The 14,880-nt window shown below is 35.9% G+C and overlaps 1 protein-coding gene across 1 annotated transcript in view; it reads right to left on the bottom strand.

Moving 5' to 3' along the window:
- Positions 1–218: 218 nt before the first annotated feature.
- Positions 219–14,880, bottom strand: part of LOC116179724 (protein spaetzle 3) — a 36,113-nt gene continuing 21,451 nt past the window's right edge. The window contains exons 2-5 of the mRNA XM_031499546.1: positions 1,255–1,379; positions 943–1,203; positions 767–892; positions 219–709 (exon numbers count right to left, since the gene is read on the bottom strand). Coding sequence (XP_031355406.1) covers positions 550–709; positions 767–892; positions 943–1,203; positions 1,255–1,379 — 672 coding nt within the window. The 3' untranslated portion in view covers positions 219–549. The remainder of the gene's footprint in view (positions 710–766; positions 893–942; positions 1,204–1,254; positions 1,380–14,880) is intronic.

Below are 14,880 nucleotides of genomic sequence, written 5' to 3'. Positions count from 1 at the left end.
GTACTGTAAAACACCACAATGCGACCCTAAGGCCAGGTCAAGCAGACCATTGTCTGGAATATCAACATCCAGGCGTCCTCATCGCACGTAAACGGTAAGGGTGTAATTTTACACAGGAGCAGACCTGGAGTCGAACAGATATTTTTGTTCGAGGTGAAAAATTACCGGATTCTCACTAAGAATTGGTCTTAACTGTCCACACCTTACATCAAAAGTAATATATTAAATTGATTTTATTGCAAAACTACCAAATTACGTACAAGTAATGGCAGATAAATTACATGAACCTATAATATACACACATTCCTAAATAAAAAAAAAAAACATATTTTAATAAGAATACTTTACATAATTTTCCTCGTCAGTCATAATCAACTCTAATCTGAGGGTAACATAGCACAATTAAAGGGCGGCGTCAGCTCTAGAAGATACGAAAGAAAACTTAATGATTAACAATGAGTAGGTATATGGAAATGAGAATAAGTTTTGGCACAGTTCCAGTTTTGGTAACTTATTGATGATAAGATCACATACAGCACCACATTTCTGTTACAGTGGACTACATCGGCAAACGCAACACGATGGAAATAGGAACCAATCCATAAAGATGCCCTTGCAGTCGTTATCTGGATCGTACGCTAATAGTCGGTGCCATTTATACTTTTGCTCGCATCCACAGTCGTTCGTGCACCTCTTCGTTCTCACTTTTCTGCAAAACGACCAATTAGAAACGCAAATTTGCATACCTAACGGGGTAGCGACTTACGAACAAACCTCTTGATGGATGGCCTGTTCAAAGTGCTGGGTGTTGACGATTGCACGAATTTTTCCGGCAGAATTCGATGCCCAGTACGGGGTCACGATCTCGACCTTGCTCTCACAGGCATCCATTCTGCAACAAAATTAATGTTCGCCAAGCGCTCGAAGGGGGACCCAACTCACCTTCCATTCTCTGAACTTTGGTTATTTCTAAAATTTTGCCTAGTAGCTCGCGCTAGATTTTGGAAGTGGACACTGTCCCCGTCCTTAGCGGGATCGACTCCGGGGGTCGAATGCAAATCGGGCACGCCGGGTTTAGCAGACCTTTTCGCCTTTCTACCTCCACCGGGGCCGGGACCTTCGAATTCTGGACTTAGCGTGAAATCGCCGTACATGCGTCGCATTAGCGCTTTATTTTCGTCTATAAATAGCTCGATTCGTCCCCTGAAAAATGCAGCGGTCAGTACGGGGAAAGTTAGGATCCCGCATGTTTACAATGGATAGGAACTTCCGGCCGTCGGACAGAACAACTGCTCGTGTTTCTTTATGCATGGCACTCCTCGGATGTATTCTCCACGTAGTTCTAAACCTAAGGCCACCGATAATGCCGTCCAGAGAATCTGTAACAAGAATGGCAATAGTGAGAAGTGCCTGGTACAGAAATGAAATGGTTTCAAGGTCTTTTTACGCACGCAATAACAGCATGAAAGTGAAGAGCATCATCTACTCTAAATATTAACGTACAGCTTCCACTCCTTTTTACATTACGTACGTGCGCTATCTTGATCTATCATTCTCACGGTTTGAAATGCCCTTTGACGGAATAGATTGGGCCCGAAGACTGACCCTTGCGCAACCCCAGTCTAGTGACGTACTCGTGCACCAAATTGACAATATGTTTACGTTTTATTGTTAACGATCGAAACCTTGACACGCCCAAACCTATAGGTTCCGGGTAACGCTTCCGGTCACTACATGCTTTACATAATAATACGTAGGTGCCCCATTCGCTGCTATAATTAAACCTTTTTTTAGAGTTAACCTAATCAAATGGACATTAATAATGATAAATGGCAATTTCAAATACAGTAACTTAATTTCCATTTATACCGATTTGTTTTTTTTTGGATGCTATTGAAAAACTTTTCAGCTCGTTATAATCACAAAGTGTGGGAATTAGAGCAGGATGTTGGAACACGCGTTTGCAACGTAATACGCCGCAAACTAATTTGAATGAAGAAATGTTTTTTCTACCCCCCGCAGCGACAAGATCGTTCAAAAACCAAGATCTGGACCAGTTACACGTCGCTACAACTATAATCTACATCCCGGTAAAATCAATGTTATGAAATCAAAATCGAAAAATAAAGGAGAAGAGGACACTCCCAGTTCAATCAAATCCAGAAGATTGGTGGGCATGGAGAAAGTTATTCACCTACATATGACACATCAATCGCAATGTGCACCTATTTACTTTATTTGAAAGTCAATTATTTCATTAAATCAATTTATGCGAATATTCCGTTTGGCTGTTGTTCTTAGCCAGATTAAAATATAAAAGGTTTCTTAGTGTACAGCTTATACAACAAAAAGATCTTAATTATAGCAATTCTAACATTATTCAGGAGCAGATTTTTATACACATTTTAAAGATTTAAAACTGTAAGCCCTTTTTTTCAAAGGTTTTCAAAATGTTTATAAAACGATGAAAAATTGATTATTTAAAGAATCTCTTTCAGAGATTTTTCATCAACTTTTCTGGAGTACGTATCAGAAATTTTAAAGACCTTCAGGAAGATTTTTAAGTGGTACATATATGGAAATTATCTATAACAATTCAAGTAAGTTCAATGTTACCAGATTTAATAGGGCGTTCGAAAGTCTTTTTTATCCTTAGAGAATATTGGGCAACTATTTTTCCATCGGTCTAAAAACCAAAAATAATGACGGGACACCCTGTATATGAGAATATTTCAATTTATTAAGTAAATCTGAAGGTTTGTTTCGTTTGAATTTGTATTTCAGTGTTTGTTTTTCCTATAAAATTGTTTGTAGCGTAGTTTTCGTTTTAATTTTACCGCTTTTAAATTGTTTAATTTAGGTAAGTTCCGGAACCTAAGACACATCTGCTGAAGTTGACTCAGTCGGTACTGATATGTGTATTTCTCTTGAATTCTGTTGTTATGCCGTTTTTTTTTGGTCCAAAGAAGAGTTGTTCCTGGCGCCTGTTGTGTGCGTAATATATTTCTTTCGTTTTTGCCTTTTCTTACGCACAAAACTCAGTTTTATACAAACCTAGGCAGAGTAGAGGTCTGGAATACCTCATCAGACCTTTCCTCTGTCTGGATTTGTAACTATCACTTATGCGTGGAAATGTAATAAATAACTAAACATCTATTTTGATCCCGAATGAGCTGAACATATGCAAAAGTGACAGTTTTGAAGCCTAGGCAGAGTAAAGGTCTGATTTACCCCAATCACACCTTTACTCTGCCTTTTGGACCGAACTCGCCTGCGACTCGAATGAGCCGAACGTATGCAAAAGTGGAAATTGTGAAACCTAGGCAGAGTAAAAGTCTGACACCCCTTCAGACCTTTACTCTGCCTATGTTTTAAAACTATCACTTTTACGTGGGAAATGTAATAACACAGCTATTTTAATCTCGAATGGGCTGAACGTATGCAAAACTGACAGTTTTCAAACCTAGGCAGAATAAAGGTCTGATTACACCATTAGACTCGCTCGGCACTGGTTATAAACTATCACTTTTGCGTGGAAATGTAATAACACAGCTATTTTAACCCCCAATGATCTGAACATAGGCAAAAGTTGCAGTTTGGAAACCAACAAACACACCTAGGCAGAGTAGAGCTCTGAATTACCCCATAAGACCTTTACACTGCCTAGGTTTGTGCCGAGCAAGCCAAAGCTGGTTTCAAAACTATCACTTTTGCGTGGGAAACGTAATGACACTACTATTTTAATCCCGAAGGCGCTGAACGTATGTAAAAATGACAGTTTTTAAATCTAGACAGAGTAAAGGTCTGATTTAGCCCGCAAAAGTGATAGTTTTAAAACATAGGCAGAGTAAAAGGTCTGAAGGGGTAAATCAGACCTTTACTCTGCCTATGTTTTAAAACTATCACGTTGAATACCGAATGAGCCGAGCGCGCTGATGATGAGTTCGGCACAATCCTAGGCCGATTAAAGGTCTGACTTACTCCATCAAACCATTACTATTCCTAGGTTTGTGCCGAACTCGTCTGCGTCTCACTTTTGCGTGGAAATTTGAATAACAAGGCTATAAAATATCCTTTCAAATTGTGTCCCACGTCCTAAACTTAAAAGGTCCGAGTGTACGAGATAACCGTGTGTAAGATTGAATGATTTTAGATAAAGGCTGATTCGATTTCCGTTTAATGGGGAGTATTCCATATCCCCATTGTAGAGAAAGGGTCATCTGATTTCCGTTAAACGTGACCCACAGATCCCCCGGTGATACGTTAATGAGAATTAATCTTTATTTGAACCACGGCTAGCTCAATGTTGTTACATCCGTTACCTTGCGGAAGTTTGGCCCTTTATCTCCCCTGAAAAACTGAGATTCAAAATCTAATGCGCTGGTTTGACTGAAAGCGATCAAATTCCATGTGCCTTTCCAAGTTAGTTGATTAAAATATCGGTTTGGCTTATAAAAAGAAATTAAAAAATGCAATACCTATCTCGTGAACCCGTGTCAATGCTAAATTTCACCCTTAGGTATATAAAATTCATCTTTACCACGGAATAAATTACTACTGCATTCTCCTGTTCCAAATATACAGACACCTCTGAATACTAAACAAAATTTTAATCCAAACAAAAGAATGGTATCACTGAAATTAAATGCAAAATTCCCAATCAATGAAGCAAAATAACCAAAATCCTTTGTTGGGGTTCGATTCTTATCAACAAGTACAATACGAAATCTGCTTCATGCAAATAATTGTCACGGGCCGATTCCTTTAGGAATATTAAAATTACTTAAATCCTAAAATTAATCGACCACTACTTTATACAAATAAAAAAATTTAAAAAAACGCACTAATTGACGTGCGCAATTTAGATTTGATTATGCACAGAAATAATAAGCCGCTAGAATCAGAAACGTAGATACACTAGAAAGGTGTGCTCTCATTCAATTAAGATCAGTCGACAACGCCCATGCAGAATATGAAGTCTTGGATGAGATGCATAGTTCTCTTAAATGCCAATTTAATAATAGCAAAGACTGTATTTATTTGCAACTTTCGGTTTAGTTAGGCTTTAGATTATCTGCTGTCGATAGAACAACTATGGGAGTCCGACATGTATGCAAAATGATCAAACTGGTAATTCAAAACGCATGGTAATATTGAAGATTGATTGCAATGATCCACTAGCAGAATGGATGAAGAAACAACACGGTGCTAGACCAACAGATCTTCGTTCTTCTGCACCCATAGCAGTATGGCTGGAAGGACAGTGGCAAAACTTCATTCGTATAAGAGAAGATCATCGGACCGTGGAGGAAGATTTAAATGACGGGCTTAGCGTGCAAAGTTTTTCAGTGAAAAGGTTTCGGGCCAAAATTAGACCTTACAGTTGATTGGCAATTAAACTGCTAATGACCAGTTGTTATGAATAATGTTATACATTAATATGTATTCCAAACGTGTAATAAAATAAGCCAATTTGCAACACAGACCTGTCAATATATTCATGCGGTGTCGCTCAGGTTGTATCGTGATAAATCCATCAGTTTCGCGTTTTCTTCGCCATGAAGAGAAAGTCGTCGGACCAAAGCAGGGATTATAAATAATTCAATTTCCGCACTCCGTTTCGGTCCCTTGGCCGCTGCAAGGCGACACTAATTAATTTAAGGTTACAGGTAGACAAAAGTCGACTACAACGCGACCTTTGAACCGCTAAAGTGATCTTGACATTTTTAAGTTTATGGTCAGCTATTGTGTTGGTAATAATTTGGCGTAAAAGGTGACGGCGTCGCTAATTAATCGGCTGAGGTTTTTCGAAAAATGACAGTTCAAGTATCAGCCTTGGATTAGTAGAACAAAATGCGCTTAAAAACTGAATAAAATGTAGAACATTACGTAAATGTAAACAAACACATATTTCAAATTCAAACAATGCTAATTATACCCGTAGAAGGTAATCGACTATTTATAAGCAATGATCTACTGGTGCCTCCGGAAATGTATTTTACCAAAAGGCCTATGGCCTATGCTGTACGTACCATCAAGAGCTGGCGCTCCATTTTGAGTCAATCGTCACCGACCATCACTAACAAACACTAATTACGGACTGGCGTGATTGTTTTCGGATGCCTACGAATCGAGACTTTTTCATCCTATATAACAAATTCTACACCTTCGCACTTAGTCATCGTTTACATCCGCTGCTGGAAAATACAAGAAATCACACGATTGTCTAGATCCGAAATAGGAACTCATTTTTTCCCAAGATTCCGGTTACAAACTTTTTCTATTTGTTTGCGTAAATCGTTTGCATTTCGCATGATTGATATCATCTTGATGTGGGATTAGGGTAACAAAATCGTTTGGAGGATCTTTAAAAAAGGAAAATCGCGTTTATTGTACCCTTACCTTACATTTTCATTACCTATATGATTAATGTATGCGAAAGTAAAACAAGACTAAGGCAAGTATTGCAAGACAGGCCAACGTATATATGCATATGTCAACAAGAAAACACGCAAGAAATCCTGTAGCAAGATAGATTCTTGTGTTGCGATTGGTATTTGTGTAGGCGTAGTAATCGAATGTATTTGCAAAGAAGGAAACAAGGGTTTCTTTATGTTGCCAGGACACAAACCTAGTGTCGCAGAAAGCTTTCCCCAACATGGATCCTCTCAATTTCACTCAAGGAAGTAGAAAGACCGAAACCAAAAGTAAACATGAAAGTAATTGCAGAAGAAACTGTTTTAAAACTAAAAACTGTAGGATGCAACAGTAAAAAAGGGGTAATATTATCGATACTTAAGGGTAGGGCATTTGATCATAAAGTGTCGAAGTCGGCTAAGGTACGCCCAGAAATGGTGATGATAAAGTAGAATTTTCCTTAGTACGTCGCACGTCGTCAATTCGGTTTTTGGGGAATATTGTAATGCCAACATAAAAAAATCATTTTAAACCACATTAATCGTTGCCTGTTAGACTGATCAATGAAGCAAACATTTACTCCAATCATTTCAGATAACCGAAATTTTCCACGTGCAGTTACAATGAAACCCATCAACCAATACCAAACGACTTCGATGACACCAAACGAATTAACAACACACATATAAACGCTATAGCAATAAAAAAAAATCCCCTGGATACGATTTAATCAACAACATAATTTTAAAAAACCTCACAAAAAAGGCAATAGTCTACTCAACTACAATCGAGGTCGAGAAAATTGGCACCCCCACTTTGCCAAATGCCTATAATTTTGTACCCACAAAATTAGAATTTGTATCCGCTTAGTTCCGCCGGAAAACCGATTTTCAAGTTAGCACCCCCACTTTTCCGGATTGAAATTTTATTAGTTGCATCAAAAACTATGAATTAAAGACTAATTTGTACCCAACTTAATTTTCCTTGTTTAAACAATTTTTAACTAAAAAAGGGCAATTCTCAGAATTAATAAAAAGAAATGGAACGTATAAATTAAAGAGTAAATTGTACCCAAGTCATTATTGAAAACAATTTCTTTCTAAAAAAAGAACAATTCTCGAAATTAGTAAAAAGAAATGCAACGTATAAACTAAGGACTAATTATAACCTTTTCGTATTGGCGAAAATACTAATTCGATAGGTTCATGAAGAGGTAACGCAAATACGGTCGTGATATGGATACCTAAACATAATTTGGGAATGGTTCATACAATGTTGGACCGATACCCCTTGGCTCGGCTCAAAACCGGAGAGCATATAAGGATTACTAGGGCGCCAGGGTTGCGTTGGATAAATTAGGGTACGATTACTAAAAACCCAGTCCTAGAACTACATGAAATAAACCACTGATACAAATAATTAGTTCTTTAATGCTCATTAAGATAATCACTAGTTAATCAGTATGATTTTTCTTATTTAAGTATAAACTTCTTTTTAAGGAAATTAGAAATTTTAAGGTGAATGTTTGAGTAGATGTTGTGGGGTTTTACCGGAGATCTCTTACAGATTACGCATTTAGTGATTACTTCACAATATGATTGGTGTTGTTGGATGGTTAATGAGGTGAGTTTAAATGATGAACAGTCTCTCTGACCTTAATCCAACTTGATTTCTATTTTGTTGTTTTTAGGACTCACCGATGGTTATCAAACGAAGGTGTTGGATGAGATTCTGTGGATTCCGGCTCCAGAGGTAAATAGGTATGGGTCAAACTCTTAATCTTGGTAAATTTAGGGGTAGATTATATCTTATGATCCAAATTGGTGTTTTAACAACTTAATAGATAGGAAATAAACCCTAAAATAAACTAGGTGTCATTAAGAGTTTGCTTATACATTTCTTCTTACCAAATGTAATTGGGTTTATTTTTTTAATTAAAAGGTATTTCATATAATTTGAAATATCACATATGGCATGAATCTAAAATCTGAAACGGAATTTTGAGAATTATAAAAGAATGACCATGATATAATTACTTATGTACTTAGTTTATGTATGCAGTAAATGTAACAATTAATTTAATTAATTTTGAATTTCTTTACAGGATTACAGGAATATTCTGGGATTCATTCATTTATAACAGCCATTTTTCTTACGTATACGCTCATTTTCGTCAATTCTCTCTCCATTCGATAACCCCTTGATCTTACCAGTTACCTTTATCAAAATTCTTGTTGTTGGTTACCTTGAGTTTATATATCAATATCTAGCGGGAATTTTAATTTAAATGTATAATAAACGGGAACGTTACATAATTTGTACACACAAAAAGCCAGGGCGCATGTTGGGAGGAAATATCGAGATCAAAAGAATGCACTCTGCTAAATTAGTTACGAACTAACGATCCTCGAGATCGTTTATAATTTTACATTGCTGTCTGCTTATCTGTCCGTTTGTCTGTCTGTCCATGTGAGCAATGACAATAATTGTTTATATTATTATATATTATATTATATTAGAAACGCTCGATCGCTTTGAAAATTGGTAAACACGTTCTTAAAAATATATGAAATGTTGCTATTATTTTTCAGCGACGTACCTATACTATATTGGACCAAAAAATTATTATACAAATGATGGACGCGTGAAGATCTGGAGGATCGTTTTGAAATTTTGAAAAAATATGACATTTGGCGAATCCAAAATTTTATTTTTTCGATAAAGTGCCTCTTTCCAAAAATTAGCCGCCTGCACAATTTAGTATCTCTCAAATTAAATTTCAAAAATCGTTAAACTTGGGGTATAACATAAAAAATAAGTACTTTTCAAGTACTCTCCAAATCAGTAATAAAATATGGGGTGTCCCATTTAAAAAAAATGCAAGTTTAATAAGCCACTGGAATACAGCACGCCCCTGGTGTTCATAGATATTTTAGACACATGCCGGCGATAATTGCGTAAACTTTTGCTCTAAGACTTTTGTCGGTATCGTTTATGATCCTAGGGTGCTACACCCTGTAGACGATCATTTGATTTTAACTTAAACAAAAGCTTACTGAAGCAAGCTTTTGTTTCTTAAAGGGGGAAGGAGTATAACACAGGGCTTTATAGGCCCAAACAAAATCAATAAAAGTCAACAAGTGAAAAAATGCAAAATTGAATGTTGTACAAATAGAATTAGCCAAAGCACTCCTTAAGCTAGGGAAATATTGATTAGTGAATTAAACGATGAGTAGCTGAAAAGGAAGGGTAAGTCCCGATTTTATTAGCTTCACTATTGTTTATATTTTTGGTTTAAAGAACATCTTTTAAATTGTCCATAACACTCCCCTGCGGTTTACTCCGGCCATCCTTGCGTAATTCTTTAGCGATATATTAACCCATGTACAATAACTGTGGAATTATTTTAAATAGAGCAGGGGTACTCCCGAACATAAAAAGTCGCTCTTATTGATGATCCTCAACCCCAATCTCCTTAGTGTTACAATCCCGTGTTACCAACACAAACTTAGTAACGGGCGATCGAAAATAAGTTGCTGTCCAGTGGCCTTTGGAAGTTTTCCCATGTAATTAAAAATTCCAAAGGTGCCCGACAGCAACTCATTTTTGATCGCATTGTATTACAGCAGCTGTCCTCTGAGTGCTCGAAAATGATGGGATTTATAATATTGACTGGTAGACTACTTAAATTAAAACTCTCATGACACTTTTTAAATGCATATCTATACTTTTCTTGAGCAAACTTGTAAATTATCAGCTTGATGATCAATATTTTCTGTCTTTGTTGCAATTCAATGTACCTAGACTAGTTTAAAGAAGTACGTATAAGACATAATACTAACTATCATATTATGAACTTTCCCCTCATCAGAATATTTAGGCTGTACAATTTCTTGAATATCGATAATATAGATATTGTAGTCCAGGGAATTGACACTTTGAAGTTGCAAATTGAGAAGTAGTTCCGATGAATGTCATTGACAGTCATCTAGTGGATAAGAATCCAAATTTTGATATACACTTCTTTTTTGTGTAATTCTCAAAGTTGCTTATATTTTGGGGAACTCTGAAATTTCTATGTATTTTAACAAAATTTTGTACTTTATCTCTATAATTAAACGTCGCGTCGTATGAAAAAATATCTTAAACTTATGGTGTCATAATTATATTATAGTTCAGTGGGGGTCATACATTCTTCCGCCCGAAAAAAAAAACGAGATCTCGATGCAGCGATTCTTTAACCACTCGCAAGCGTTCTTACACAGGATCTTTTTTCATACCAGTTATCACCAAGACCTAAAGGTGTTCTTTAGACAAATAATTGAATTGTTTTTAGATGTTTCTGCGATTACAAACTATTCTCATATTTTCTTCATAGACGATTTTTCACCGTTCTGGTGTCTGGACGAAAGCCGCTCTAACAATTCTTGAAAGAAAAACTGAGATAACGGGAAAGTCCAACGCTTTGTCTACTGGATTTATGCGCTGACTACTAGCACTTCTTTCTGTGGTTGCATAAAACTGATTTTGGCATGCGGCATGGTATGTATATTGCGTCGGCTGCTACTAAACACACACCAGTTAATCTCTCGATAATAGTTTCTGCCCAGCTATCCTGTCTCCTCTGAGCTGCTGCCAAGATTGGCTTTTGTAAGCCTGCCGTCTGAACAGAATGTTCTTCTCGAGATAGGTAAGGGAGTAAGACCAGTTTTAATATCTGATAATTGTCGTCGAAAGCGCCATAATCACACAGTGATTCATCAAGTACCTACCATCACTTAGGGGTTGGAATCCCTATCATCCCCTGTCGTAGGAGTGCAGGGTACGGAAATTAATAGCACCATAACATTATATTCGATGTATTTTCTCGTACGACCCTTATAATTATAGAGATCAAGTATAAAATACATCAATAGGAATTATAGTATTTTTCAAAATATATTTTTAAATAAATATTTAACAAAAAAGAATATCAAATTTGTGTAATATTTCATGGTCTACAATTTCTAATCACAATATTTTTTTCTAAAGTGAACCTTTAAAAAGATATGATTGAAAAAGAAATACCAACCAATTTCGGGCGTTTTAGGGGTGGTACGAAGGAAACACAAGGGGTGAGAGGTCGAAAACATGGATTCTTAACCACCAGATGATCCTCCATGATATGCAAAATTTGAACTACTCCTTGCTATGCAGGAAATGGTCCATTTTCATCAGTCTTTATTTCCCAGACTATATTTAATGATAGAATAGGCGTTATAAAACAATTCCTATTTCAAAGGTACTTATGGATCTTGGATCGTAAAATGTTGGTTACTCAAACTGCTGGAGATGATTTTGCTAGTTGTTGATTTAATTAATTTCTTTCTACTCACTTAAAATAGTGATTTTGTTGTAATCGTGCCATTACATAATTATATGTTGTTAACTTTCGGTTATGAATGGATTTTTTTATGTTATTGATGTTCTTAAGTTTAGTGTACATGCGTTAACTAGCACATACCTACTAGGTCAGATTAAAAGTGATGTTGCTCCATAATTGGCTTTGCTGTTGAGCTATAAAGTTTATTAATAGGTATAATTATTTCAATACAAAAACAATATTTGTTATAGTAAAATTTTTACCAGTGTCGTAGAGATTAAACTTTCAACCCCTGTAAACGAGCCTGTAAGTAAACCGTTACAAATAAAGATACAGTGTCATATGGTTTTTTAAATAAACGCAGGAGAGGGCCCAAAAAGTTTATTATGAGTATGTGCTCACCTCATCCTACCCTATAGGCTACGTTCTTGAGAGCTCAATCTATGATTGGATTTAGCTGACTGTCTACCAAAATAAATGTTTTGTAATTACTTGCTTCAGTTATAGTAAAAAAAAACAGATTTCCTCGCTACAAGATACTACATTTATGAAAATGACTAAAAAAACGCAAACCATTGGTTCGGTTGCGAAGTGAAGAATATAATGAGGTGTGTATAATTCAGAACTGGATCATAAGCAAATCCATTAACCAATTCAGGTTGTCAAAATAGCTACCGGCCGCGAATTAAACGTATTAATTATTCATATGGGATTAGTAATTACAGGTATTTCTTTCGCAAACAAGAATTCGGAATAAAATTCCCAGAAAGATGCTTTTAATCTAATTCGTTTTATTAAAAACACCGTTTGCGGTGTAGATTTGAATAAGTCATCGATTGTTCATTACATTAGATTTTTTGAAACATAGTCCGTTTAATTTGGCGTTACGAAATCCCTTATCTGAGCACCAAGAAAAATTCGTCAGACCAGGATGTGAGCTCCCAACAGGAATTCTTTGGTTGGTCCAGTTATTTTTCATGTAAATTTTTTTACGTAAGGCGACAGGCGCCACTTCAATTTCCTTTTTTTATTCTGTTAACCGCGTTAGGCATCCAAAACCGTTGTCCGACTTCTATACTTTCATCTAGGTGAGAAGAAATGATATCAGCATCGTCAGGAAATTGCGGCTGCACTAGAGTGTATGGGATCAACATTGTGAGAGGTTAGCATGTTGAAAGAATCAGGAGTTGTAAAAGTCTTATTGTGTATAACCTTCCTTTTTTTTACCAAAAATCGACTACACCAAAATTTCTCGCAAAAACACTTTTTTAGACTTCTCAATCAGAAGTTATAGAATAGAAACCAATTTCGAAAGAAAATTCAAAAGGCTATAACTTTTGATCTAGTAGCCCAATCTTGGAACTGTTTGAAATTATGGATTCTACAGGCCACATTCTATAAGAAAATGTTTTTTCCCGGTCGATCTGAGACAATTTTTTTTCGGGCCTCAAAAAAAGGCAGTGTATAACCTTCCTTTTTTACCAAAAATCGACTACACCAAAATTTCTTGGGAAAACACTTTTTCTTATTAATTTGGGTGCGTAGAATCCAAATCAATTCGTACTTTTTTGATCAGACTTCTCAATCAAAAGTTATAGACTAGAAACCAATTTCGAAAGAAAATTCAAAGGGCTGTAACTTTTGAACTAGTAGCCCAATCTTGGAACTGTTTAAAATTATGGATTCTACAGGCCACATTCTATAAGAAAATGTTTTTTCCCGGTCGATCTGAGACAATTTTTTTTTCGGGCCTTAAAAAAAGGCAGTGTACAACCTTCCTTTTTTACCAAAAATCGACTACACCAAAATTTCTCGCGAAAACACCTTTTCTTATTAATTTTGGTGCGTAGAATCCAAAACAATTCGTACTTTTTTGATTAGACTTCTCAATCAAAAGTTATAGACTATAGAAACCAATTTCGAAAGAAAATTCAAAAGGCTATAACTTTTGATCTAGTAGCCCAATCTTGGAACTGTTTGAAATTATGGATTCTACAAGCCACATTCTATAAGAAAATGTTTTTTCCCAGTCGATCTGGGACAATTTTTTCTTCGGGCCTCAAAAAAAGGCAGTGTACTACCTTCCTTTTATACCAAAAATCGACTACACCAAAATTTCTCGTGAAAACACTTTTTGTTATTAATTTTGGTGCGTAGAATCCAAAACAATTCGTGCTTTTTCGATTAGACTTCTCAATCAAAAGTTATAGACTAGAAACCAATTTCGAAAGAAAATTCAAAAAGCTATAACTTTTGATCTAGTAGCCCAATCTTGGAACTGTTAGAAATTATGGATTCTACAGGCCACATTCTATAACAAAATGTACTTTTTCGATTAGACTTCTCAATCAAAAGGTGGTGTCCATATACTTTCCCAGTATGATCAGAACATTTCTTCTTCAAACAGTCACGCATTTGGAAAAGTCGAAATTCATTTTCCTACCACGACTTTTAGCTCACCCTTGCACTCTGAGAAAGTATTTCACACTAGTACCTACGTGATGTGAAAAACGGTCATCGAGATTTCTACCTTTCTTCCCATTCTCACGACTTCAATTTTGCGATTGATCATACAAATCACGAACAATTAACTTTAATCGAAGTTTTAAATTCACAAACCGTAGATGTATGGGTAACGATCGATGAATGAATATTTGGTGATAGTTAACCTTAAATATGTAAATCTGAAAGGTTAACTCATGAATGTTGACGAGTGTAACTTTTTCGTCATTAAAATATGGTAATTAGAAATTCATTGTTGATGCACTCCATCCGATTCGGACGTTGAAAGTGACAGTGTTCTCCCTTCGTAGACGCGGTGAAAGTTGATTGATTACACATTTTGTGAAAAACGATCTTGACCAGTTGGCTCCTTGAATTTGAATTCTATGCAAACGAACTGTATTAAAAAAAGTAGCAGAGTCCAGTTAGGCAATCTAATTAAATTTGTATCTGCATAACACATCGTTAATTTACCAAGAGCCGAAGCTGCGTTTCTATTATCCTTTTGTGGGCAAAATATAAACAAATTAATTGCCAAATGCAAATTAATCCATATTTTAATTTTGACATTTGAGTCAATAATAACACCACCAACCCTA

This window comes from Photinus pyralis, unplaced genomic scaffold (genome assembly GCF_008802855.1).
Source record: "Photinus pyralis isolate 1611_PpyrPB1 unplaced genomic scaffold, Ppyr1.3 Ppyr1.4_LG8, whole genome shotgun sequence".
Lineage (NCBI taxonomy): Eukaryota > Metazoa > Arthropoda > Insecta > Coleoptera > Lampyridae > Photinus > Photinus pyralis.
This window is presented reverse-complemented; position numbering and strand designations above follow the sequence as displayed.